The sequence below is a fragment of the Spermophilus citellus genome, assembly GCF_964194105.1.
Source record: "Spermophilus citellus genome assembly, chromosome: 5".
NCBI classification, from domain to species: Eukaryota; Metazoa; Chordata; class Mammalia; order Rodentia; family Sciuridae; genus Spermophilus; species Spermophilus citellus.
Genome location: NC_138186.1, coordinates 47,158,213 through 47,182,459, shown reverse-complemented (window position 1 = coordinate 47,182,459; position 24,247 = coordinate 47,158,213). Strand labels below are relative to the sequence as shown.

Sequence of the window (24,247 nt, the reverse complement as noted above, 5' to 3'; positions counted from 1 at the left end):
TTAAAACCTTAGTTTAATCCTAAAACTGGGATTACCAGCATGGACCACAGTGTGGGCTCAGACACATTTATATATGAAGGGTAAAATCACTAGGGGTAGATAGGAATCCAGATCATTTCAGACTATGAAAATTGTGCTTCCCTCAGTGGATAAATCAAAGGAAAAAAGTCTCTGGGAATCTCTGTGTGGTTTCCCAGGCACTTCTCTAAGATAGAAAGGGAAACCATTGCTTCTCCACCTCCTTTCCCCAGGGCTGCTCACTCTCTGACATCATATGCCCTGGGGAGGTGCTTTCTTTTAGAAGGTCTATCCTTGGCTTCTTCAAACAGCCTCTGGGCCAGGACTCAGAGAGATGATGTGAGAAAGACAGCTTGGTGCTGGAGGAGAAAGGTCAGAAGAAAACCGCAGGTCCTGGGCGTGGCTCAAGGTCTCAGGCCTGAAGGAGGTTTCTGGGGTTGGGGTACCAGAAGGAAACCAAATCCCCACTTTCCAGGAGTTTCACTTCCTCCTCTTTCAACCTGAGTTCTTCTGCCTGGTGACTCATGACGCGTCCACAGTTCTCACTCTCACACCAGTGGTTTCTAGAGAAGCCAATCAGAGTTGTCGCTGCGACTCCAGGTGACAAGGTCCGGGCACCGCTGCAGGAACTGATTCGCCCTGTCCTTGGAGGTGTGAGGCATGAAGTTCAGAACTCTGTTCCTGCTGCTTTTGGGGCCTCTAACCCTGATCCAAACCTGGGCGAGTGAGTACCGGGTCGGGCGGGAAACAGCCTCTGTGGGTAGGATCTAGGGGACTGCCCAGCGGGGTCGCGGATTCAGGGACCCGGCATTTCTACCTTGTGAAGCCTGACATTCCCTCTGTCTCGGACTCTCCCGGTCCCGATCTGAATCACCGACCATACCGTCCTTTCGGTCTGTCCCCTTTCGGTCTCACGAGTCCCCTCGCCCCCTCCTCCCATCACGGCCCATCAACCTGGGACCCTGGTCCTGTCCCAGGAGGTGGTCGCATCGGGTCTTAGCTGCTCTCTGTCCTCAGGGTCCCACTCTCTGCGTTATTTCCACACCTCTGTGTCCCGACCTGGCCACGAAGAGTCTTTTTACACCTCGGTGGGCTATGTGGACGACACACTGTTCCTGCACTTCGACAGCGACGCCTCGAATCCGAGGGTGGAGCCGCGGGTGCAGTGGATGGAATTTGAGGCACCAGAGTTTTGGGAAGCGCAAACCAAGATTGCTAAGGCGCATGCACAGAAATTGAGCTGGAACCTGCGCTCCACTCTCCGTTACTACAACCAGAGCGAGGACGGTGAGTGACCCGGGACCGGGTGGCAGGGGACAAATGCCCCCATCACTTTGGGACAGGCCATGGTCGACTACAGTCTCCGAGACTGCGACTTAGTTTCATTTCCAGGCCCCCAATATCCCTTGGCCCCTCGACTCAGAAAACTTGGGCGAGTTAGCTGGGGGTTCATTTTACATTTATGCAGAAGCTTAGACCAATCCACCCCCATCTCCTCCCCTGCTCCTGGGTTGCGCTGGCAGAGTTAAGCACCAGAGGTAAAAGCTGGAGCAAAGCCTGTCTGACTTCCGGGGCGGGGCCAGGCTCTCACACCTTCCAGTGGATTTCTGGCTGTGACCTTGGGCCAGATGGAAGCCTCCTTGGTGGATATGAGGAGTTTGCCTATGATGGTGCGGATTACATCTCCCTGAATGAGGACCTGCGCTCTTGGACCGCCTGGGACAAGGCTGCTCAGATCACCCAGCGCAAATGGGAGGATTCAGGAGATGCAGAGCACTACAGGGCCTACCTGCAGGAGGAGTGCCTGGAGTGGCTCCACAGATTCCTGGAGAAAGGGAAGGACAAGTTGCTGCACACAGGTACCAGGGGATGAGGGGAACCCGACATAGTTTGGACAAAAATGGAATTGCTAACAGAATACCAGAGGGCCTTCCCTCCTCTCAAGACAATTAAGGCATCAAGTCTTTCTTGGAATGGGGAGGGAGAAGATCTCTGAATGAACTTAAGAGCACATTGCTTTGACCCTGACAGCAGCCTTGGGTACCACAAGGTGACTTTCTCAGGCCTTGTTCTCAGCTCCACATTCAAATTGTTTGAGGTTGGACTCCAGGTTTTGTGAGTCTCTGGGCCTCCATTCGGGTCAGAACCTGAAGTCCCTCTTAGAGATCTGAGGCATCTTTCCCTGGTCAGTCTGATTCTACAAGGAAACAGAGATTATCTCATAAGCTTGAGTCCAGGCTGGTGCTTGGGTTTTTCTTTCCTTCCTCACTTCCATTGCCCTGTCTGTACTTAGTATGGTCACATGAGCACAGGTTCAGTGGCCATGGGAGGTAATGTAAAATGTCTTATTAAAAAAATATTTTTAGTTGTAGATGGACACAATACTTTTATTTATTTATTTATTTTTTATGTGGTGTTGAGGATCGAACCTAGTGCATCCCATGTGTTAGGCAAGCACTCTACCAGTGAGCTACAGCCCCAGCCCCCAAATGTCTTATTTTTCTAATTCTTCCCTTCAGAGTCTCCAAAGACACATGTGACCCGTCACTTAAGCCCTGAAGGAGATGTCACCCTGAGGTGCTGGGCCTTGGGCTTCTACCCTAAGGAGATCACCCTGACCTGGCAGAGGGATGGGGAGGACCAGATTCAGAACATGGAGCTTGTGGAGACCAGGCCTGCAGGGGATGGAACCTTCCAGAAGTGGGCAGCTGTGGTGGTGCCTGCTGGGGAGGAGCAGAGATACACTTGCCATGTGCATCATGAGGGGCTGCTTGAGCCCCGCACTGTGAGATGGGGTAAGGAGGGGATGAGGGCATAAAGCCTCTTGCCAAGAAAGCAGGAGCCATTCTCAGGGCTGAGAGCTGGTGGTTACAGCATCTCATCTTCCCTCTTTTCCCTTCCCAGAGCTATCTCGTCAGCACATCTTCTCCATCATTGGAATTCTTCCTGGCCTCCTTCTATTTGGAGTTTGGTTTGCTAGTGTGAAGTGGAACTGGCTGATAAAAATGAGGTGAAGTCTGAATTTTTTTTGTCGCCCTATGGGTTTCAAGCCACAGGCAGGTGTTTTCCAGTCTTTTGCCTTATTGCTGAGGAGCACCATTCACATGCATGTGTACCCAGAGTGAGGCCCTGTGTGCTGAAACTTTCTTAAAAAGCACAGGTGAAAAACAGGAAACTTTTCACCCTGGTGATCATGACCATGGGGACCTGATTCCCAGCAGTCCCAGGTCATTTTCCTCATGCTTCCTGATCCTTCCCTGGGTCTGCAGTCATAGTCCTGGAAATGTCACTGGTTTAGAACCAGGGGATTCCTCTAGAACCTCATGGCCCTGCATCCTCCCTGACCTCTCACAGGACACTTTCTATCTACTGTTGGAAAGGAAAAAGCTACACTCAGGCTACAAATAAGTATGGGTTGGAGTATGATCACTGAGACCTTGGGGTAGTATGAACAGGAGTCCAGTGGGGAGCTCACCTACCCCATGATTCTCTTTAGCTATAGCTCTTTTGGACTCTGAGTAGTTTTCTTTTCTTTAGCTCTTGTTCTACCCTGGGAAGGAAAGAGTCCCAGGGGTTTAATGAGTCTCTCATGACTTCTAAAGGAGGGTGGGAAAGGGGGAAGAGATAGAATGGAGGGGCACAGCTAGGTTCTGGGGACTCTGAATCTGGACCTTTTGAGTGAGTGATGTTCAGAATGTTGCCACTTCTAGTGAACTTCCCTAATTCTTTTTCTACAAATGGCTCTGGATGTGTCTGAGTTCCTATTGGCAAAATGTGAAGAGGTGGAATAACCAGCCTATCCCTGCCCAATAGGACCCTCTTCCCCATACTAACCTGTGCTGCCTTCTGTATCAGAAAAGGGCCAGGATGTCTCTACTCCTGGTTTAACTTTATGTTGCATTGAGCTGCATCTTCTTATTTCACTATTGAAAATAAGAATCTGGGTATGAATGTGTTTTTCAAATTCTTGCCCTTTAGAGAGATTGACGAGGTTATTCAAGGGGCACAAGATTCCACAATTTGTGAGAGAAAATAAATTGAGATCTGAGAACCTTCCAGAATCCACGTGTGTGCTGTGCTGAGTCTGCTGCAGTGGGCACAGGAGAAGGCCATGAGCTGTGTGGGCAGGGCTGCAGCCAGGCAGTGCTCAGTCTTTGTGGGCTTTGATGTGGTCACTCAATGGTTGTTCCTCAGTAGAGTCTTGTCCACTAGACCTGTGATCACAGGGACTCAGACATTGCCTGGGCCTTGTCCTGTGTCCAGGACCAGAGGCAGGAAGGGTTTGTGTGGCCAGATCAGCGTGGCTCATGCCTGAGTTCAACCATTAGCTCCCGTTTTGGGGGTTTGTTTCTTTGTTTCTGTAGAGGTTTATGCCTGTTCTTATTCTTGTGAATGAGTTCTGGTCTCCTGCTTTGCATCTAATTTAAATTATATCTGGTGGGCAATTAAATCCATCTGCTTAGGGTTTTTTTTTCCCCTAAAGGGGAAAATGAAATGATGTGCTGTGGAGTGCAGGAAGGCTGGTGTGGGTGGAGGGAGGGAGGGAGGAAAAGCAGCTCTTATGAGAAGAGCCCAGGCAGCCTGGACTTCTATGTGAGAGGACATTGTGCTGTAGCTGCCACAAGCAGCCTTTGGCCTGAGGCTCCATTAATAATGATAGTGTCTCTAGAAGAGGGAGATGCTCCGGAGTGATCATTCATCTAACTGATACTTACTGTGTGTCAGATCTGTTACACTGTTCTGTACCTGGGAAACATGAGTGAAATTAAATCAGTTGTCCTCTCTGAGGAGCAGATGTCCTAGTGGGCAGAGGTAGAAAATTTCATCTAGGCAGTGGGTAGTTTTCATGGCAGGAAGTGGCAAGTAATATAGGGAAGGTGATCTAGCGCATGATGTGAGGCAGCGAAGAGGGCTGTGTGCTGGGGTGGGCAGCGTGGGCATCATGAAGAAAGTAAGATTTGAGGAGAGACGTGAGGACCTGAGGTAATTAGCTATGAGGACACCTGGAGGAGTTCTTTCCAGGCCAGGGGAAGCTGCACTGCAAGTGACAGGGCGGAATGAGTGTGTAAGTGTGTGTGTGTGTGTGTGTGTGTGTGTGTGTGTGTGCATAAAAGAGAAGAGAAAGACTGAGATGATGTCAGAGGGGCTTCCAGATCTGTAGCCTAAAGGTCCTAGAGAGCTTGGGCTTCATCTGACAAATGCCTTATCATGGTGTCCACAGAGCTCTGCTTCTGCCCCGGAAATTCCTTCACAGCCAAAGAAGTGTGACCACAGTCTGAACTCCGGAATCTCTGCTCCTACCATCGTCTCCCTCCTCCTGAGGTACCTGGCTTGACGAGGGGTGCTGTGGCCTTTTGAAGACTCCATGACAGTGGCAACTACATGGAGACACCCTGCAGCTGGGTCAAGGTCCCTCAGGAGGCTGAACTAGTGTCTGAGTAGCACTGTTTTCCCAACAGCCAGGACTCATTGGTCCAGAATGGGAATGGGAGCGGCAACTCTCACTATGGTCCCCAGTGACCCATTATGTGCTTCTTGTCCCAAGACCTTATGCCCTGCTGGCCTGGAGATCTTAGTTTCACAGAAGAAATGCTTCCACCAAGAGACAACAGTGATTTCACTGAATTGGAAAGGACAACTGTCACTGGCCATGTTGGGCTCTTCTTGCTTTGAGTCAAGAACCCAAGGGTGGAGTTAGCTGGTGGGCCTGAGTGATGGATCCTGGCAGCCAGGGGGACATGGGACAGCTGCTCCCCAGGGAGGGAAGGAAGGGAATGTTTGGAATACAGGAGTCCCTTAGGGTGCCTCTTAGTGTTACATCCCCTGTGCTTAATGTCCATGGGAAACTACATCAGCCCAACTCAGGCAGAACTAAGAGTGGCCAGGACCCTTCAGGGGAATGGAGGTTGGCATCACCACAGCAGGAGAAATGCCACAGGCAGCTGAACTACTTGCTGAATTGAAGGGAATATGGAATGGGAGGTGGAAGAAGATAGTTATGAGTACCAGCAGCAACACATGACCATTTTCAGAGGAGAGGACTGTAATTTTCATTTGCATATCTTCTTTATTTTATTATGAATATGTTTATGGTATGATTTATTAATCAAATATACTTATTTTCTTGAATCTCACCCTTTTATATGTAACATAAATAATTTTGACTATTTTTCATAGTATTAAGCATTGTTAAGTGTATGTCTTAGTGTCTTGCATTTTGGGATGTCTATCAAGGGGAGGAGGAGAGGACATCACAGAGGGACTTTGCATCCTGTGTTAAGAAAGGGATGGTGTAGTTCAGTTGTATGCAGGAGAGTCTTATCATGTTAGGTGGAAGTATAACTTATTCTCTTTTTAACAGAGGCCATCTTGGTGCTCAGTGGGATTGAGGTGTGTGATCAGAGCTAACCCAGGGTGGGATAGGTATTAAAACCTTAAAGTTTTTTTCCTTAGAAAGAAAAGGTTGACTTATGTTGTCAATCATGATAGTGAATTGGAAGATCATGTTGTTCTCACCCCATGAGGTACAACCAGGTGGACTATGCAGAAAGTGGATCAGAGCTCAGCATGGAGAATATCTCTGTTGCTTCTCTCTGAAATGACTCCCCAAACCCATTTATCACTTCTTAGAGTAAATAATGGAATCCAGAAATTTTCTGCTTTCGTGTAAAGTATATATCATATTGGGAGCTAATTACATGTTTGGAAAGGCCACAGAACCAGGCTTAATGTTATGTAGCTAAGGACATAAACTACAATCCTAACCTAGGACAGATCCCACGTAGGCTCCACTGTCCCTGCTGCTGGCAAAGGTGCCACTGATCACACTGATACTCTGATGACTAACAAAGGATTCTGTGACTGGTACTGCTGTTGCTGCTCATGCTGGGAACCGGTCATCTCTACTTCCACTTGAGCCACCATCCCAAATGTGTCTGCCCTTCCCCAGCCCCTCTGTCATCATGTCCTGGTCAGAGTCTAGCATGTGGTCATCTGACTGGTGGAGCTGAAGTCTCATGTTGTGTTCCCCTGTAATAATGCCTGGGAGGTGGAGTTGTCTTTTTATGGAGAGAAGTGGTTTCTGACTCTTAACAAGACGAAAGTGTGGAATTACCCTAACTTAGGAAGAGGTTTTAGTGCCAGGGCTGAGAAATGGAGAAAGAATGAAACATTCTAATTTTTGGAACAGTGATCAGGGACTAGAACTTCATGTGTTGTTTGTAGATTCTCAGGTTTGGATATGAAGAAGTAACTAATGAATGACATCTTCTCATACATTCCCTTAAAAATGTGTTACTAGATCCAGTTTTGGTCTATATCAGCTTATACTTGAGACAATTGAAGTGTCTTTGTGGGATGGTGAAATGGTCACTAAAAACACCTCCTGGCCTTTGTCTCTTATTAGTAGTGTTAAAACAGCCAAGTCTGTACTCTTCAGAGAATCTGCATGTAAACTGATGTTTTCTAGGAATATTTGTATTTTCTTGTGCATGAAAATGTTTCTAGGGAGAGAACCTCTAACATCTATCAGTCTTTTGTATTGAGTGCTGCAAAGGATTTAAAAAACCTGAATCTTCCAGTTTAGATATGGTGCTACAGTCAGTCTGGAGCATGACTAGCTGGTAGCATTGTTTTTAGCAGATCTGAGGACATGAAGTAAATCCTCATATTTTGCTCATCTTTTGTTCTGGAATTTGTCTTTGAGAGATGGCAAGGGAATTTTTTCCCTCTATCCATCCAAGTATGTGATTCTCCACCAGCAACTGGTTGTTCTGCTATTGAATCCTAAGACTACCTTATGTTAATGTCACACTCTAAAAGTTCAAGGGCTCTTCCCACAAGGCTTCCCTCATTTAACATGCCAGAACAAGCATGGAGACCCTAGGTTATCTACACTTCTCTTTTACCTGGTACAATGTTGGAGGTTTCTGTAGCCTCTTTCTTAAGTGTTGATAATTTCATAGAAAACCTAACAGAACCTAGGTAAAGGCCATTTATTATTATAGTTTATAAAGGGCACAAACAAGCAGCCAGAGGTAGAGGTATACAGATAAGATCTAGAAGTGGTCCAAGTGCAGAAGCCTCTGTTCCCATGAATTTGGGGTACACCACCCTCACAGCACGTGGATCAGCAATATGGAAGCTCTCCAGACACGGTTGTTCAGGTGTTCTGTTCTAGTCAAGGTTTGAACTATTGAATGAAATCCAGTAATAATGAGGAGAGCATTCTGCTTTACTCAAACTACAAATTAATTGTTAATCTCATCCATAAAACACCCTTTGGTAAACATCCAGTATAATGTTTTAACAAATATCTGGGCACTATGGCCCTGAACCACATCCCCAGCTCTTTTTTATGTTTTGAGACAGGTATTTGCTAAGTTGCTTAGGGCCTTGTTAAATTGCTGATGCTGGCTTTGAACTTGAGGTCCTCCTGCTTTAACCTCCCATGCTACTGAAATTACAGGTGTGTGCTACTGTATCCAGTAACTTAATATTTCTTGACTTCACCAAGAATAGTGTTGTAGAGTACTCCAACAACTCATTCATCCACTAAAGCAGCTATTAACTTATGAACTTTGAGACTAATAAAAAATCTTATAACAATTAAGAGAGTGCTTAATGCATGAAGAAGCTCCTAAATTTGTTAAGAAAGCATTTTTACTTACCTCCTCCCTCCCACCAGCTCTGAGTGCCACAGTCCTGGTACAGTTTCCTAATATCAGAGGAGGTATATAGATTTGTTCTCTAAGAAATATGGTTGTGTGATTTGATATGATGGCTCCCTGAGCTTGTCTTTGTTGCCCTCTCTGCCTCCCTCAAACTTGATTAGTGTTGGTGTGGTCTCCACAGCTTATGCTAACAGTGGCCACAAGTAATCACCTGCAGACAGACTACAAGAACAAAGACTGGATCTTCATCAATTATACCTACAAGCCTTTAAAGGGCCTGATTGCAAGGCGGGGAGGGTGGTGATACCTTCCTACATGGAAGCAGCAAAATAGAACCCTTGTCATGGAATCCTGAGTGTAGCAGAGTTCTTTGTACAACATCAGAGTTTTCCTCTTACACTTTTTTTTGAAAGAACTTTCATGAAGTTTATAGAAGCCATCAATATGTCATAGTCAAGTTTCCTGAAATGTGATAGTAAGTGGATTTTCTTCCATAATGCATCTGAAATCTGAAAGAACAGTGACAGCCATTTTTACTATGTTGGCTATACGGCTTCTTGAGAAGTATCATGAGCCAATTGGATAGGTGTTTTTAAAAATAATTACTATTGGGGCTGGGGTTGTGGCTCAGTGGTAGAGTGCTTGCTTAGCATACACGAGGCCCTGGGTTCGATCCTTAGCACCACATAAAAATAAGTAAACAAAATAAGTTGTATTGTGTACAACTAAGAAATAAATATTTAAAAAAATAATTACTATTTCCCCAAATTCATCAGAATAAAGGGGAAAGCAGCCATCATTCAACATTATTGAGATTCTAATGTACATTCCCTAAATATCAGCCAATTCCTGATATATGGTGACACACTTCTCTGCCCATCAAGTATTCCTTTTTTCTTTACAGTAAAAGTTCTATAGTACCAAGAAAATAAAGCAATAATGACAATCTCAGCAGCCAACATTCTGACTGAGGGAAATGACCCACCATCCCACTGGACAGCGATGATAGTTTCTCCCTATACTTCAGCCTTGAACGAGTGGCTTTTCATAGCGTCCATTCATGGTGCACTTGATGGTACTAAGATAAAGACCCTCAGACCACTGATTTATCTCCCTTTTCCCATCCATCTAAAGATTCATGCTGCTCTTCTGAGTGTTGATGGGAGAACAATAGCTAGTTTGATCTGTTGTTGTTCTTAGAAGGTCCCCAAAGCCACTGGGCATTGCCAAGGAGTTCTGGATCAGGTGGAAACCCTCACATTGTCTTCAGGCTGTATCAGGAAATCCCTAAGACGGATGCTGCTATGAACTAGCCTTACCTATAAGGGCTGCCAGCCGGAACTCAGTGTATTCTGGGATCACAGCAAGGAAAGCGCTGGCTAGGGTTCCTCTCTTGCGAAGTGTGCAGAACCTCCTTGGAAGTGGTGAAGATTCCACTCAATAGAAAGTGCATAGCTGGCTGATAAATCCCTGTGAAGTTCACTCCTTGATCCCTGGTGCAATCATTTTTTCTTCTCTCTTGGTGTTTTCCTCTCCCAACTTTAAGCAGCCATTTTTCCAAATCATGATTACAAATTTTTCCTTTGTTGCTGCCTCTCTGGGGCATACTCCCCCCACTCTAAAAGGTCACCTGAAGCTTGAACTGACTGGTCTTCTCTTCTGTGGCATTCTCTCACAAGAGATCCTTTGAAATTTAGCACAAAGTGCCTTCTCTGTCACAGTTCTGCCACCTTCAGAGGACTTTTGCAGCATCCAAAAAAATGTGGAAGTTCCAATTAATGCATTGCTCATTTTGGTTTTAAGGTTTTTTTTTTTTTTTTTGGCACTGGGGTTTGAACTCAGGGCAGTTGACCACTGAGCCACATCCTCAGCCCTATTTTGTATTTTTATTTAGAGATAGGTCTCACTGAGTTGCTTAGTGTCTTGCTTTTGCTGAGGCTGGCTTTGAACTTGAGATCCTCCTTCCTCAGTGTCCTTAGCCCCTGGGATTGCAGGTGGGCTTCACTGTGCCCAGCTGGTTTTAAATTTTGATAACTGTTGAAGCATCATTTGCACCTGCGTGGTGACTTGGCCTGTTGTAAAGCATCATGGCCATGCTCCAGCTGGGAGACTGCTTTCTTCAGTCTCAAGGTTGAGAAGGTCAGCTTTGAAAGGGAAGTATGCCCCAGCTTAGACATTCAGAAGAGAAGAGTATGAGATTAGAGGTACAGTCATAAGTGAAACTGCTTGGATTTTAACATCTTAGTTGATGATAAAAAAGAATGTAAGAGAAGTCTTTATCTGGATGAAGGTAGCATGTTTATCCTTTAATCTTTCATTCATAGCCTGTTAGTGAAAGGATGTAAGTGAAATTATTTTGTGTAACTTTGTAGTTTCTATGTATTATCAAACAGTTGAGGGGGGCTGGGGCTGTGGCTCAACAGTAGAGCGCTCGTCTAGCACATGTGGGGGCCCTGGGTTCGATCCTCAGCACCACATAGATAAATAAAATAAAGATACTGTGTCCAACTACAACTAAAAACTAAATAAATATTTAAAAAAAATACAGTTGAGATGCTGACTCACGTGTGTTTTGCGAGGGTGTAGCATCTGTGTTCTGGGAGTCATAGGGGGTGGTTTGTTTTAGGGGGAAATGCCCACATTTTAATTTTTAAACTTCTGAATAAACTGTGTGAACCCAAACAAACAAACAAACAGAAACCCAAAGAAACCAACAAGAAAAAGAGGTGATGTATGAGGGTAGAACGCTCATGGATGGTATTAGGGACCTTGTAGATGGGGTTTGAGGCTGAAGGGGAGGTCCTTTCTCTCCTGCCCTTCTGCTTCCTGCCATGTGAGGATGAAGCATGGCTCCCACTCACAGGACACTGTTCAAGGTGCTATCTTGGAATCAAAAATCACAAAACTTGACTGTGCCTTGATGTTAGACTTTGCAGTCCCCAGAACTGAGAGTCAATAATTTATGGTTATTATAAATTATTCAATCTAAAATAAAAAATAATTCAGTGTGTGGTATTTATTCTGTTATAGCAGTGCAAAACAGACTAAGACAACAAACTGCTAAGTAGAATTATGGATGAAGAGATGGAAATGATAATAAGAAGCTAGACAACAGTTAATGGAGTATAAATGTATAGTATCTGAAACATAAGATTCACTTGAGGAGTTCAACAGCAAACATGAACAGGCAGAAGAAAGAATCAGCAAACCCATAGGTGATTCATTTGAAATGATCAAGTTTGAATGTCAAAACAGAAAAAAAAATTATAAAGGAAATTGAATGGAGTCTCAGGAACTTACACGATACCACCAATTCAACCAATATATGCCAAGTTTGTAGGCATGAAGAATCATCAAATTGACAGTAGGTCAATGAAAATCATCCAGACTGAGGAGCAGAAAGGAAAAGGAATGGAGGCAAATGGGTAGGATCTATGAAAGCTCTGGACACCATCAAGTGCACTAACACGTGTTTAACAGGCAACTCCAAAGGAGAGGAGAGATGAGAAGAGGCAGTAAGAGTATTTAAAGTAATAACAGGTTAAAAGCCACCAATTTGATAAGAGACATTAAGCTACTTACTCAAGAAACTCAATAGACTCCAAAGATGATACATTCCAAGAGATTCTCACTAAGAGACAATACCATCCAACTGTTGAAAGATAGAGAAAAAATTGTAAGCAGCAAGTGAGAAAAAGTTCATCCCATACAAGGAGTCCTCATGAAGATTAATAGCCAGTTTCTCATCAGCAACCACAGAAGCAGAAAGAAATGGGGTGATGGAAGTGCTGAAGAATAAAGCTGTCACCCACAAATTCTATTACCCAATAAATTATCCTTCAAAAATGAAAATACACATTTTTAGATTTACAGGATGAAAAGAGATCTGGAGGTTTGTTGCACAACAGTATGAATGAACTTAACATTACTGAGCTTTGTGTTTACATACTTGTAAAGATGATAAATTTTGTGTTGTTTATTTTATCATAATGAGAAAATTAAAATAAGTAAAAGAGAAATTAAGACACTCTCCATCATTAAAAATGGATAGAATTTATTATTAATTTACCTAACTTACAAGAAATTCTAAAGTGAGTCATTTGGACTGAACTAAAAAGACACTAGACAGTTTTTCATGGGCATGTAATGCATTCTGCTGTCACTTATTTTTCAAAAAAATCAATAAAAATTAATATTAGTCAAGGTGTCAAGACCATTCAGTGAGGGAAAGTATAAACTTTTCAGCAAATGGTACTGGGAGAATGAGGTTGAGCTGAGTGTGGTGTTGTATACCTATAATCCCAGCTGTTCAGGAGGCTGATGCAGAGAAGGATTGCAAATTTGAGGCCAGCCTCAGCAATTTAGTGAGACTCTGTCCCTGAATAAAAATTAAAAAGGGCCGGGAATGAAGTTCACTGGTAGAGCTCACCCCTGGATTCAATACCTAGCACTACAAAACAGAACAACAAAACAACAGCAACAAAAACCAAAAACAAAAGCAAAAAATAAAAAAAGTTGAAACTCTACAGCATATACAAATATTAATTCAAAATGGATTGAAGACTCTACTGTAAGCACTGAAACTGTAATACTCTTAAAAGCAAATAATATAATTTACTTTTATTAACCTATGTCAATCCTTGAAAACAATATTGCTCTCTTATAATTACTGTAGCTTTAGAGTAACACTTGCTATCTGGTAGTTCAGATCCTCCAATTTTGTTCCTTTCCATGGTAGCTGGTCCTTAAGATTTCCCAAGTACATTTTTTAAAGGGCATGTCAATCTCCCGATAGCATAGGTTGAGATTTTCATTGGAATTGCAAAATTTTGTAAATCATTTTGTGGACAAATGGCAGTTTAGAAGTAATGAGTCTTCTAATCCACAAATATGGAATAATATCATTTAATTGATAGCAATATTATTCCTATAATTTTGAATTTAGAGATTCTATGTAATCTTTTTTTATAAATTATTTCTACACTTTTATGTTTCTTTCTAGTATTGTAGATAATATTGATGAAAGAATGTCAATGCTCTTCCTCTTTGTTTATAACGTGGAAATATTACTTTTTGTTTGCATCGACACTTGTTATTTTTAGTAGTGTATTCATAGAGTTTGTTAGATTTTTCTGCACATACAATCATGATGTCTGTGAATACTTCTCGTGTAATCTCCATTTGTTGGTTTATGTTGCTGCATTTGGGTCCACAATACAATGTTAAAGAGAAATGGTGACTTGACTGGGTGTGGTGGTGCACACTTGTAATCTCAGTGACTCCAGAGTCTGAGGCAGGATCAAAATTCCAGGCCAGGCTTAGTAATTTAGCCAGGCTGTAGGCAATTTAGTGAAACCCTGTCTCAAAAAAAAAAAAAAAAAACCCAAAAAGGGCTTGGGATATAGCTCAGTGGTAGCATCCCTGGGTTCAATCCCCAGTACCAAAAAAAGGAAAAAAAATCTTTAAATTTTTAGTATGGCTAGTTACCTACCCTTTATCTCTTTGTTCTTCATTTTCAAGGTTTTCCAGGTTATTCTCAGGCATTTATTTTCTCATGTGAATTTTATAATGAATATGACCAGTTTGAGAGATGAGAACTTGTTGACATTTTATCAGGGTGTTTTGCATTTGTAAATGCAGTATATTACAGCTTTGTATTTAATCTTCTTATCCAAGAATATCCCTCCACTTGTTCAGATATAGTTTTTTAATATTGTAATTTGTAAAATATGTGCTTTGAAGTTTTCCTTATATAGGATTTGCATACTTCTTATTTAGTTGTAATTGTATTTGCATACTTCTTATTTATTTCATTTGAAAAATCTTTTTATGGTTTCTATTGTATATGAAGTCATCTTTCCAAAAATTTTAACTTGTGGGCTGGGGATGTAGTCAGTGGTACAGTGCTGGCCTAGCATGTGTGAGACTCTTGGTTTGACACACACACACACACACACACACACACTTAACTTGCTACTGTTTATATGAATAAAGGCAAGTGTTTACTGTTGAGTAATTTATATGCTACTAATTTGCTAAATGCTCCTATTACATGAAGTAGCTTCCCAACATTTCTTTTGTGAATTTCAGGGTGCAATCATATCATCCATAAACGGAGACAGGGTTAGCCCCTTTTCTTCTGATCCTTCATCACTGTTTGCTTGTTAATTTTTTTAATTTTAATTCTTTTCCATTAACAGGTAAAACTTTTACAAATTTATTGGTTGAAGTTTAATATTTCAGTATATGTATACATAGTATATTCAGTTCAAATCATGGCAACTAGCATTTCCATCTCCTTACCATTTCTTTATGATTTGAGACTTTGAGCTCCTTTGTTTTAGCCTTTCATAAAATACATAATTGGTGTTGTAAACTATAATCACCTTATTGTGCTGTAGAAAACTAGAACTTATTCCACCAATGTCATTGTATTCTGGTGCCTGTTATCCAAACTCCCCCTATTCTGGCAACCTCTTTACCTTTCCTAGTCTTTAATAACCACTATACTACTTTGAGATCAACTTTTTAACCTTCAACAGATGGGAGAAAACAGGTGCTATCTGCCTACCTGTGCCTGGCTTATTTCACTTAACATAATCTCCACCAGTTACATCCATGTTGTCACAAATGACAGGATTTCTTCTTGTTTTGTGACTGAAAAATATTCCAACATGTACCACATTTACTTTATCCATTCATCTTTTGAATTTTGGTTGATCCATATCTTGGCTAATGTGAATAGTGTTGCAATGAACCATGAGAATGAAAGTATTTCTTTGATATGCTGATTTCATTTCCTTTGGATATACACCTCAAAGTGGCACAGATAGATCATACAATAGACTTCTTTTCAGTTTTTTAAAATTTTTTTTATTGAAAAAAATTATTTTTATTGGGCTGAGGCTATAGCTCAGTGACAGAGCACTTGCCTAGCATGTGTGAGGCACTGGGTTCAATCCTTAGCATCATATAAAAATAAACCAAAGAGGCTGGCTGGGGTTGTGGCTCAGCGGTAGAGCACTTGCCTAGCATGTGCAAGGCTCTGGGTTTGATCCTCAGCACCACATAAAAATAAATAACTAAAATGAATTACAATGACAACTAAAAAATAAATATTAAAAAAATCAAAAAAGGCATTCTGTCCATCTGCAACTACAAAAAAACATTTTTAGAAATTCATTTTTATTTTTTTTAGTTGTTGATGGACCTTTATTTTATTTATTTTATTTTATATGCAGTGCTGAGAATTGAACCCAGTGTCTCACACATGGCAGGCAAGTGCTCTACCACTGAGCCACAACCCAAGCCCCATCTTTTTAACTTTTTGAGTAAACTCAGTATTTACTGTTCTTTACAAAGGCTATACAAATTTATGTTCCCATTGGGAAGAATAGGAAAGTCTCTTTGCCTCCTTGACAGATTTATTATGTTTTTTTTTTTTTTTAAACAACAGGCATTCAGAATGCATTGAGAAGAGATCTCATTGTAATTTTCATTTGCATTTGCCTGGTGGTCTGTGATGTTTGGCATTTTAAAATATGATTTCTGGTTATTTTAATTTCTTATTTTGAGAATGTCTACTAGATTCATTTGCCCATTTTTAAACTGGATTTTTTTGTGTTACTGTTGAGATTTTTAAGTTCCTTATATATTCTGGATATTAATCCCTTGTTAAGTGAATAGTTTGCAATTTCCTCCCATCCTGTATGCTGTCTGTTCACTCTGTTTGTTACATTTGCTGTGCAGAAACTTCTTATTTTGACATAATCTCTTGGTGGATGGTGCTGGTGGCAAGACTAAGGCCAACTTTCTGAGTCTCTAGCTGGGACCATGATCAGCCAGTCTCACCATGGCATGGGTCTACTCTCTTAAATGGTCTCTGTCTTAGGACTCACCAGAGTGTTATAATACCCTGTATGGATCCCAAAGCTCCTGCAAAGGCTTTTTTTCTGTAGTTGGTTGCCAAACTATTGTTGTTGGGGACACAAAAAGGGGGACATCATATTCCATCATCTTCATAATGTACTTTAATTAGATTTACTTTTCGATTGCACTTGAATTTGTACTAAATTAGCTTGAGATATTATACACATTGTCATTTAGTTTTAAGAGTGAAGGAGAAGTTCCATGACTAAGTAGAAACAAAATATTTTATTAACATTCAGCACAATCTACTTATTTGAATTTTGATTTCTGACTGTGATCCAGTTCAACACAAAATGAAGCCCCAGGCCATGCTAGGCAGAATCTAAGATGCCCTATGATAACAACCTCTTCTTGTAAGTGCATAAGGAGGTTTAGTTCACTGCCACCTTATGGAGTCAATGATCCAAGAGGCAGAGTGACAGAGAAAGAAAAGGTGTTACTAGGAACAAGCTGGCTTTTTGCCTTCAATGACCATCTTACCCTTTTCCTTAAGAATCTTTTATATGATTTTTCAAGGGAAGATGTGCAGGACCCAGATAGAGAGGTGCCTCAGTTTTTCAGTGTTTTGAAAAATAGCCTCTTCTGGAATGTGGGCTGTATACATTTTACCTCTTTCATGTAGGTTCATGAGAGTTGCAGTCCGGTGGATCTAAAGGACCTAAAGGGAGCAAAGGAAAATATTGAAATGACCTTGTGTCTGATTTTTGTTGTGATCACTGTTTCTGGCAAGTACTCTTCCACGTATGAATTTCTCTCACAACTTGGGACTAGGGAGTATTTGGTAAGGGAGATTTGTGCATCTCTAGCTAACTTTAGTGTGTGGTTAATCTATAAAAGACTTGTGTGGTCAGTAATCTTTAAGAGCTAGAGCAGGCAAGAGCTGAAACTTGGGAGAATTGAGTCTTTATTGGGGTTGGGGATTATGTGCACTTTTAGGCTTATTCAATATTTCCCAGTTATTCAAACAGGCATCTAGGTAGTACTGAGAAGGATTTTACAGACATACTTAAGCTTGAAATTAGTTAAATTTAAGACAGAGTGAGTAACCTGGTGATCCTTCCCTAATCAGAGCAGCCCTTCACTGGACTGGCTTTGTGTAGAGCAAGGAGATTCCATGAGTGAGGGAGGCTTCCCAATGAGAAGGGAGGGTTTGAGAATGGAGTGGCCATATGGCAAGGAATGCTGGGTACCACAGCAGCTGGGGCAGGAAATGGAGCACTGATCTCTAAAAGTGCAAGTAACAGAATTCTGCCAACAGCTGCCAACAGCTATGAGCTCAGTGGAGGACCCCATCACAGCCTGATGAAATCCTGAACATGCCTGGACTTTTCACCTCGTGAACTGTGAGCAAATAAATTTTGAGCAAATAAAATTTGCTTTTATTTGTAAGCAAATAAAAATTTGCTTTTATTTGTGAGCAATTAAAATTTGAAGCTACTCTAATTTGTTAGACGGAAACAGGAAACCAATACCAAGGCTTCACTGTGCAATTAATAAGCACAAAACACTACAGTAAAATGAACTTGTGAACTGTCATGTACACTCCTTGCATGAAATAACATCTTTGCTAAGAAGTATATTCTTTGAATCTGGTATCCTGGGGCTGAAAACTTAATTGCCTTTTAAAATTTATGTTAATCAGTTTCAAGAAAATACCATTATGCATCTTAGTATAATATGTATGTTCACAGGTAACTAGTTAGCACTGTTAAAGGGCACTTTGAATGCACCCAATGCTTAGAACTTTGAGGAAAAATTTGAATATGCTCATTGAAATATGATGTTTAAATAATATATATTTTAATTTCTTTGGTTCTTGATGCTGAAGCTTTTTGATGATTATTGCTGAGAATTTGAGATACATTTGTTTTTCATTTTTTAATTAATTTATTTTTGATACCAGGGATTGAACCTAGTGATAACAACCTCTGCTTGTAACTACACAAGATGGATTGGTTTGCTGCCACCTCATGGAGTCAATGATTCAAGAGGCAGAGTGATAGAGAAAGAAAGAGCGTTATTAGGAACAAGCTGGCATTGTTAGAAGATGGTTGGCTTTTGCCTTCAATAACCATCTTACTACTTTCCCTAAGAGAGAGTCTTTTATATGATTTTTGAAGGGAAGACATGTAGGACCCAGACAGATAGGTACCTCAATTTTTCAGTGTTTTGAAAAATAACCTCTTCTGGAATGTGGGCTCCATATATCTTATCTCTTTCACATGTAATCTCTTTTATTTTGTTAACAGTTGCAGTCCAGTGGATCTAAGGAAGATATAAATGTTAGTTGAAATACTTGAATCTGATTTTTTTGTGGTCAGTGTTTCTGGCAACTACTCTTCCAGGTGTGATTTCCACCCCCCCCCATAATTTGAGACTAGGGATTGTTTGATGAGGGAGTTTTGTGCATCCCTAGCTAACTTTGGTGTGCAGTTAATCTATCAAAGATAGGCTTCTTGGGTTGGGGATGTGGCTCAAGCGGTAACACGCTCGCCTGGCATGCGCAGGGTGCTGGGTTCCATCCTCAGTACCACATAAAAAAATAAAATAAAATAAAGATGTTGTGACCACCGAAAACTGAAAAGTGAATATTAAAAAATTCTCTCTCTCCTCTCTCTCTCTCCCTCTAAAAAAAAAAAAAAGATAGGCTTCAGTGGGCAGGATATCTTTCCTAATGTTTGGTTTTCTATTTTTTATTTTATTATTTCATTGATGCTATTAAACTTTAATACAATCCGATTTGTCATTCTTTCATTGAACGCCTATTATCTTAGTGTCCTATGAACCAGGCATGGCTCTATATCCTGGGGATACAACTATGACTAAAACAGCCCTAAGCCTATGTGTGGGCCTTACATTTTAGAGGTTTGTCCAGAGTGAGATGGAGCCACTGGAGCATTTTAAATGAAGAAATGGCACAACTTGACTCACATTTGCAGGATGGCTCACAGAGGTGGGAGAGTAGTCATGGGAGGTGAGTGAGGGCGCAGGGCCTGAGGAATGAGAGGGTCTGGAAAGCAGGGCTGTAGAAACAGGAGGTGAGGATGTGAAGCTGAGCAAAGAATTTTAAAGCTGTAGAATTCTCAGATTTCGGTATGTTTTATAGATTTTTAACAAATACCTAGCTATAGCGGGTGTGGGGAGGAAGCCAAATTCTGGGGATTCCCCACCTCCCGGGAACTTCACTTGCTCCTCTCTCAACCTGAGTCAGGTTCTTCTGCCTGGTGACTCCTGACGTGCCCAAAGTTTCTAGAGAAGCCAATCAGAGTCGTCCCCACCATTCCCGGTAACAAAAGCCGCATACACCCGCAGGAACTCGGATTCTCCCCGTCTATGGGGTGTGAGTTATGGAGTTCAGAAACCTGTTCTTGCTGCTTTTGGGGCCTCTAACCCTGAACCAAACCTGGGCGAGTGAGTACGGGGTCCCACGATAAACAGCCTCTGTGGGTAGGATCTAGGGGACCGCCCAGCGGGGTCGCAGATTCAGGGAAGCGGCATTTCTACCTTGTGAAGCCTGAACTTTTCCTCCATCTCGGACTCGTCCTGTCCTGACCTAAATTACCGATCCTTCTGCTCCCTTTTGGTCTCACGAGTCCCCGCGTCCCCTCTTCCCATCACTGGCGGGATCAACAAGGGACCCCGGTCCGGAGGAGGTCGCACTGGGTCTTAGCTGCTCTCTGTCCTCAGGGTCCCACTCCCTGCGTTATTTCCACACCTCCGTGTTCCGAGCTGGCCACGAAGAGGCTTTTTACACCTCGGTGGGCTATGTGGACGACACGCTGTTCCTGCGCTTCCACAGCGACGCCCTGAATCCGAGGGTGGAGCCGCGCGCGCAGTGGATGGAGTATGAGACGCCAGCGTTTTGGGAAGCGCAAACCAAGATCGCCGAGGCGCACGAGCAGAAGTTGCGCTGGAACCTGCGCTCCACCCTCCGCTACCTCAACCAGAGCGAGGACGGTGAGTGACCCGGGACCGGGTGGCAGGGGACAAATGCCCCCACCTCTTCTGTAGGAGCTAAGGTCGACCGCGGTCTCAGAGACTTTCTCGTTTCCAGGCCCCCACACCACTTGGCCTCTCAACTCAGACCCTGCGGGTATTCGCTGGGGTTTCATTTTCCATTTAGGCGGAAAAGGCCTTAGACTCACACCCCCCTCCCACCCTGGCTCCCGGGTTGAGCTTGCAGAGTTAAGCACCAGAAGTAAAAGCTGGCGCAAAACCAGTCTGACTTCCGGGGCGGGGCCAGGCTCTCACACCTTCCAGTGGATTTCTGGCTGTGACCTTGGGCCAGATGGAAGCCTCCTTCGTGGATATGAGGAGTTTGCCTATGATGGTGCGGATTACATCTCCCTGAATGAGGACCTGCGCTCTTGGACCGCCTGGGACAAGGCTGCTCAGATCACCCAGCGCAAATGGGAGGATTCAGGAGATGCAGAGCACTACAGGGCCTACCTGCAGGAGGAGTGCCTGGAGTGGCTCCACAGATTCCTGGAGAAAGGGAAGGACAAGTTGCTGCACACAGGTACCAGGGGATGAGGGGAACCCGACATAGTTTGGACAAAAATGGAATTGCTAACAGAATACCAGAGGGCCTTCCCTCCTCTCAAGACAATTAAGGCATCAAGTCTTTCTTGGAATGGGGAGGGAGAAGATCTCTGAACGAACTTAAGAGCACATTGCTTTGACCCTGACAGCAGCCTTGGGTACCACAAGGTGACTTTCTCAGGCCTTGTTCTCAGCTCCACATTCAAATTGTTTGAGGTTGGACTCCAGGTTTTGTGAGTCTCTGGGCCTCCATTCAGGTCAGAACCTGAAGTCCCTCTTAGAGATCTGAGGCATCTTTCCCTGGTCAGTCTGATTCTACAAGGAAACAGAGATTATCTCATAAACTTGAGTCCAGGCTGGTGCTTGGGTTTTTCTTTCCTTTCTCACTTCCATTGCCCTGTCTGTACTTAGTATGGTCACATGAGCACAGGTTCAGTGGCCATGGGAGGTAATGTAAAATGTCTTATTAAAAAAATATTTTTAGTTGTAGATGGACACAATACTTTTATTTATTTATTTATTTATTTTTTATGTGGTGCTGAGGATCGAACCTAGTGCATCCCATGTGTTAGGCAAGCACTCTACCAGTGAGCTACAGCCCCAGCCCCCAAATGTCTTATTTTTCTAATTCTTCCCTTCAGAGTCTCCAAAGACACATGTGACCCGTCACTTAAGCCCTGAAGGAGATGTCACCCTGAGGTGCTGGGCTTTGGGCTTCTACCCTAAGGAGATCACCCTGACCTGGCAGAGGGATGGGGAGGACCAGATTCAGAACATGGAGCTTGTGGAGACCAGGCCTGCAGGGGATGGAACCTTCCAGAAGTGGGCAGCTGTGGTGGTGCCTGCTGAGGAGGAGCAGAGATACACATGTCATGTGCATCATGAGGGGCTGCCTGAGCCCCGCACTGTGAGATGGGGTAAGGAGGGGTTGAGGGCACAGAGCCTGTTGGCAGGAAAAGCAGGAGCCCTTCTGAAAACCCTCAGTAGGGTCAGGGCTGAGAGCTAGGGGTCAGGGTCCCTCACCTACCTTCCTTCCCTTCCCAGAATCACCTGCTCTGTCCATCATCCCTGTCATGGGACTTGTTGCTGGCCTGGTTCTCTTTGTAGTTGTGGTCATTGGAGCTGCGGTGGCTGTTATGAGGTCGTGGCGGAATGCAGGTAGGGTAGTCAAGGGTTCTGGGTGTACCTGGTCTAGGCCCCTGGTAGAAGTGAGCTCTGCTTCATTAATGGGTAGCACCATCCATACACACTTGCTGACACTCACTCTATTGTAAAGCACAAGGAAAATAAAGGACAAGATGATCACCATTATGATTGTCATGGTGGGGACCTGATCCCAGCATTCAGAGGGCAAAGAGGTAGGTCCCTGCTGGATACAACCAGGAGAGTGGTTGGTTAAGTGCCTGGGCATCTCCTATCCTCATGCCTCTTGATCCTTTCTAAGGTTTCCAGTTACAGTTCAGGAACCTTCCCTGGGATCCAGGCCTAGGGGATTTCTGAAGCCCTTATAGCTCTGCCTCCTCCCTGGCCCACACAGGTTGTTTTCTTCTCATAGGTAGAAAAGAAGAGAGCTATTCCATAACTGTTCAGAGAATGTTGTCCCTGAGACCCTTGGAGTAGTGTAGATGGGAAAACAAGGAGGGTCCCTCATCTGCCCCATAATTTATTCATTCTTCACATATCTTTTGGATTTTGACTCTGTCTTGTTATTTTTCTGACCCAGGCAACGTCAGTGCCCATCACTCCAATACTTCTCTAGCCCCATAAAGGTGAGACTCTGGAGGGCTTAAAATGGTAGAAGGTGTGATAGAGGGGAATGAAGAAGGTTGTGGGAATTCTCTTGGATCTTTGGGTGAGTTCTGGGTTCTTCAGAATGTTGTCCCTTTGAGCAACTGCCCTGATTTTGTTCATGATGCTTTTGTTCTGTAGCAGAGACAGCTGCCTTGTGTGGGACTGAGCAACACAAGATTTGTTCAAGCATTTGTGACTAGAAGAACCCTGGAGTCTCTTTCTGACATGGATTATTAAGCCATCCACATTCCTATTGGCATAATGTGCAGAAGTGAGACCAGTGCACAGGACCCCTATCCTGTACTGTCCCTTGCCCACTCACCTTTCCTGTTCTAGCAGAGTTGAGGCTGGGATGACTCCATCCCTCTCTCAACATCACTGTGCACTGAGCCACAACTTCTTACTTCCATCCTGAATATAAGAATTAGAATATAAATATTTTTCAAAATCTTGACCCAGTGGATTGATTGGTTAATAAACAGAGAAAATTCCAAATTAGAGAGAGAAAATAAATGGAAACACTGAGAACCTTCTAGAACCTGTTTTCATTGTCCTGAATCAGCTATAGCTGAAGACAGAAGAAGGCTGTGAGGAGCCCAGTGTGGACAGGGCTGTGTCCAGTTAGTGCTCAGGCCATGCTGGGCTTTCATGTGGTCCCTCTTTAGCTTGGTCATCTTCTGTATTCCCTTGTCCTTGTCACTCGGGAGAACCTTGCCCACCAGGACTTGTGATCACTGGGACACAGACATCACCAGAGCCTTTTGCTGTCAGCCAGACCCTAGGCATCAATGGCTTCCTGTGGTCAGATCAGGCTGTCCCCTTCATCCTTTGTATTTCCTGTCCCTTAGTTTCTATGGAGGATTATGTATATGCTTGTTCTCCCTCCTCCTGAGGTAGCTGGCTTGATGAGGGGTGCTGTAGCCCTTTGAAGACTTCATGACAGTGGCAGCTACATGGAGACACCTTGCAGGCTGGGGCCAGGTTCCTCAGGAGGCTGCACGTGCTCTGAAGTAGTGTCTGACATGTGGCACTGTTGCCCCCACAGCCAGGATTCATGGGTCCAGGAATCAAGAAATGGGAATGGGTGTGGCAACTCTCACTATGGCCCCCAGTGACCCACTAGCAATGTATGGGCTTCCTCTCCCCATGACCTTATGCCCTGCTGACATGGAGATCTTAGTTTCACAGAAGAAATGCTTCCATCAAGAGACAACAATGAGTTCACTGAATTGGAAAGGACAACTGTCACTGGCCATGTTGGGCTCTTCTTGCTTTGAGTCAAGAACCCAAGGGTG

At 43.4% G+C, this 24,247-nt stretch overlaps 2 protein-coding genes across 3 annotated transcripts in view; both read left to right on the top strand.

Moving 5' to 3' along the window:
- LOC308648946 (saoe class I histocompatibility antigen, A alpha chain-like) overlaps positions 1–1,164 on the top strand; it is a 29,876-nt gene extending 28,712 nt beyond the window's left edge. The window contains exon 8 of one of the 2 annotated variants that reach the window (XR_014021943.1): positions 1,036–1,051. The gene's annotated coding sequence lies outside the window, so the exon portion shown is untranslated. Of the gene's footprint in view, positions 1–1,035 lie in introns of both variants that reach the window. The other variant, XM_081294167.1, reaches the window with a different exon arrangement.
- LOC308649370 (uncharacterized protein) lies at positions 628–23,763 on the top strand. The gene is made up of 13 exons (XM_081294962.1): positions 628–742; positions 1,036–1,305; positions 1,542–1,877; positions 2,538–2,813; positions 2,923–3,028; positions 5,240–5,280; positions 19,965–20,030; positions 20,307–20,576; positions 20,743–21,138; positions 21,803–22,078; positions 22,206–22,319; positions 22,885–22,930; positions 23,091–23,763. The coding sequence occupies exons 1-12, from the start codon at positions 679–681 to the stop codon at positions 22,926–22,928; spliced, it is 2,259 nt and encodes a 752-aa protein (XP_081151088.1). The 5' UTR covers positions 628–678; the 3' UTR covers positions 22,929–22,930; positions 23,091–23,763.
- The last annotated feature ends 484 nt before the right edge of the window (positions 23,764–24,247 follow it).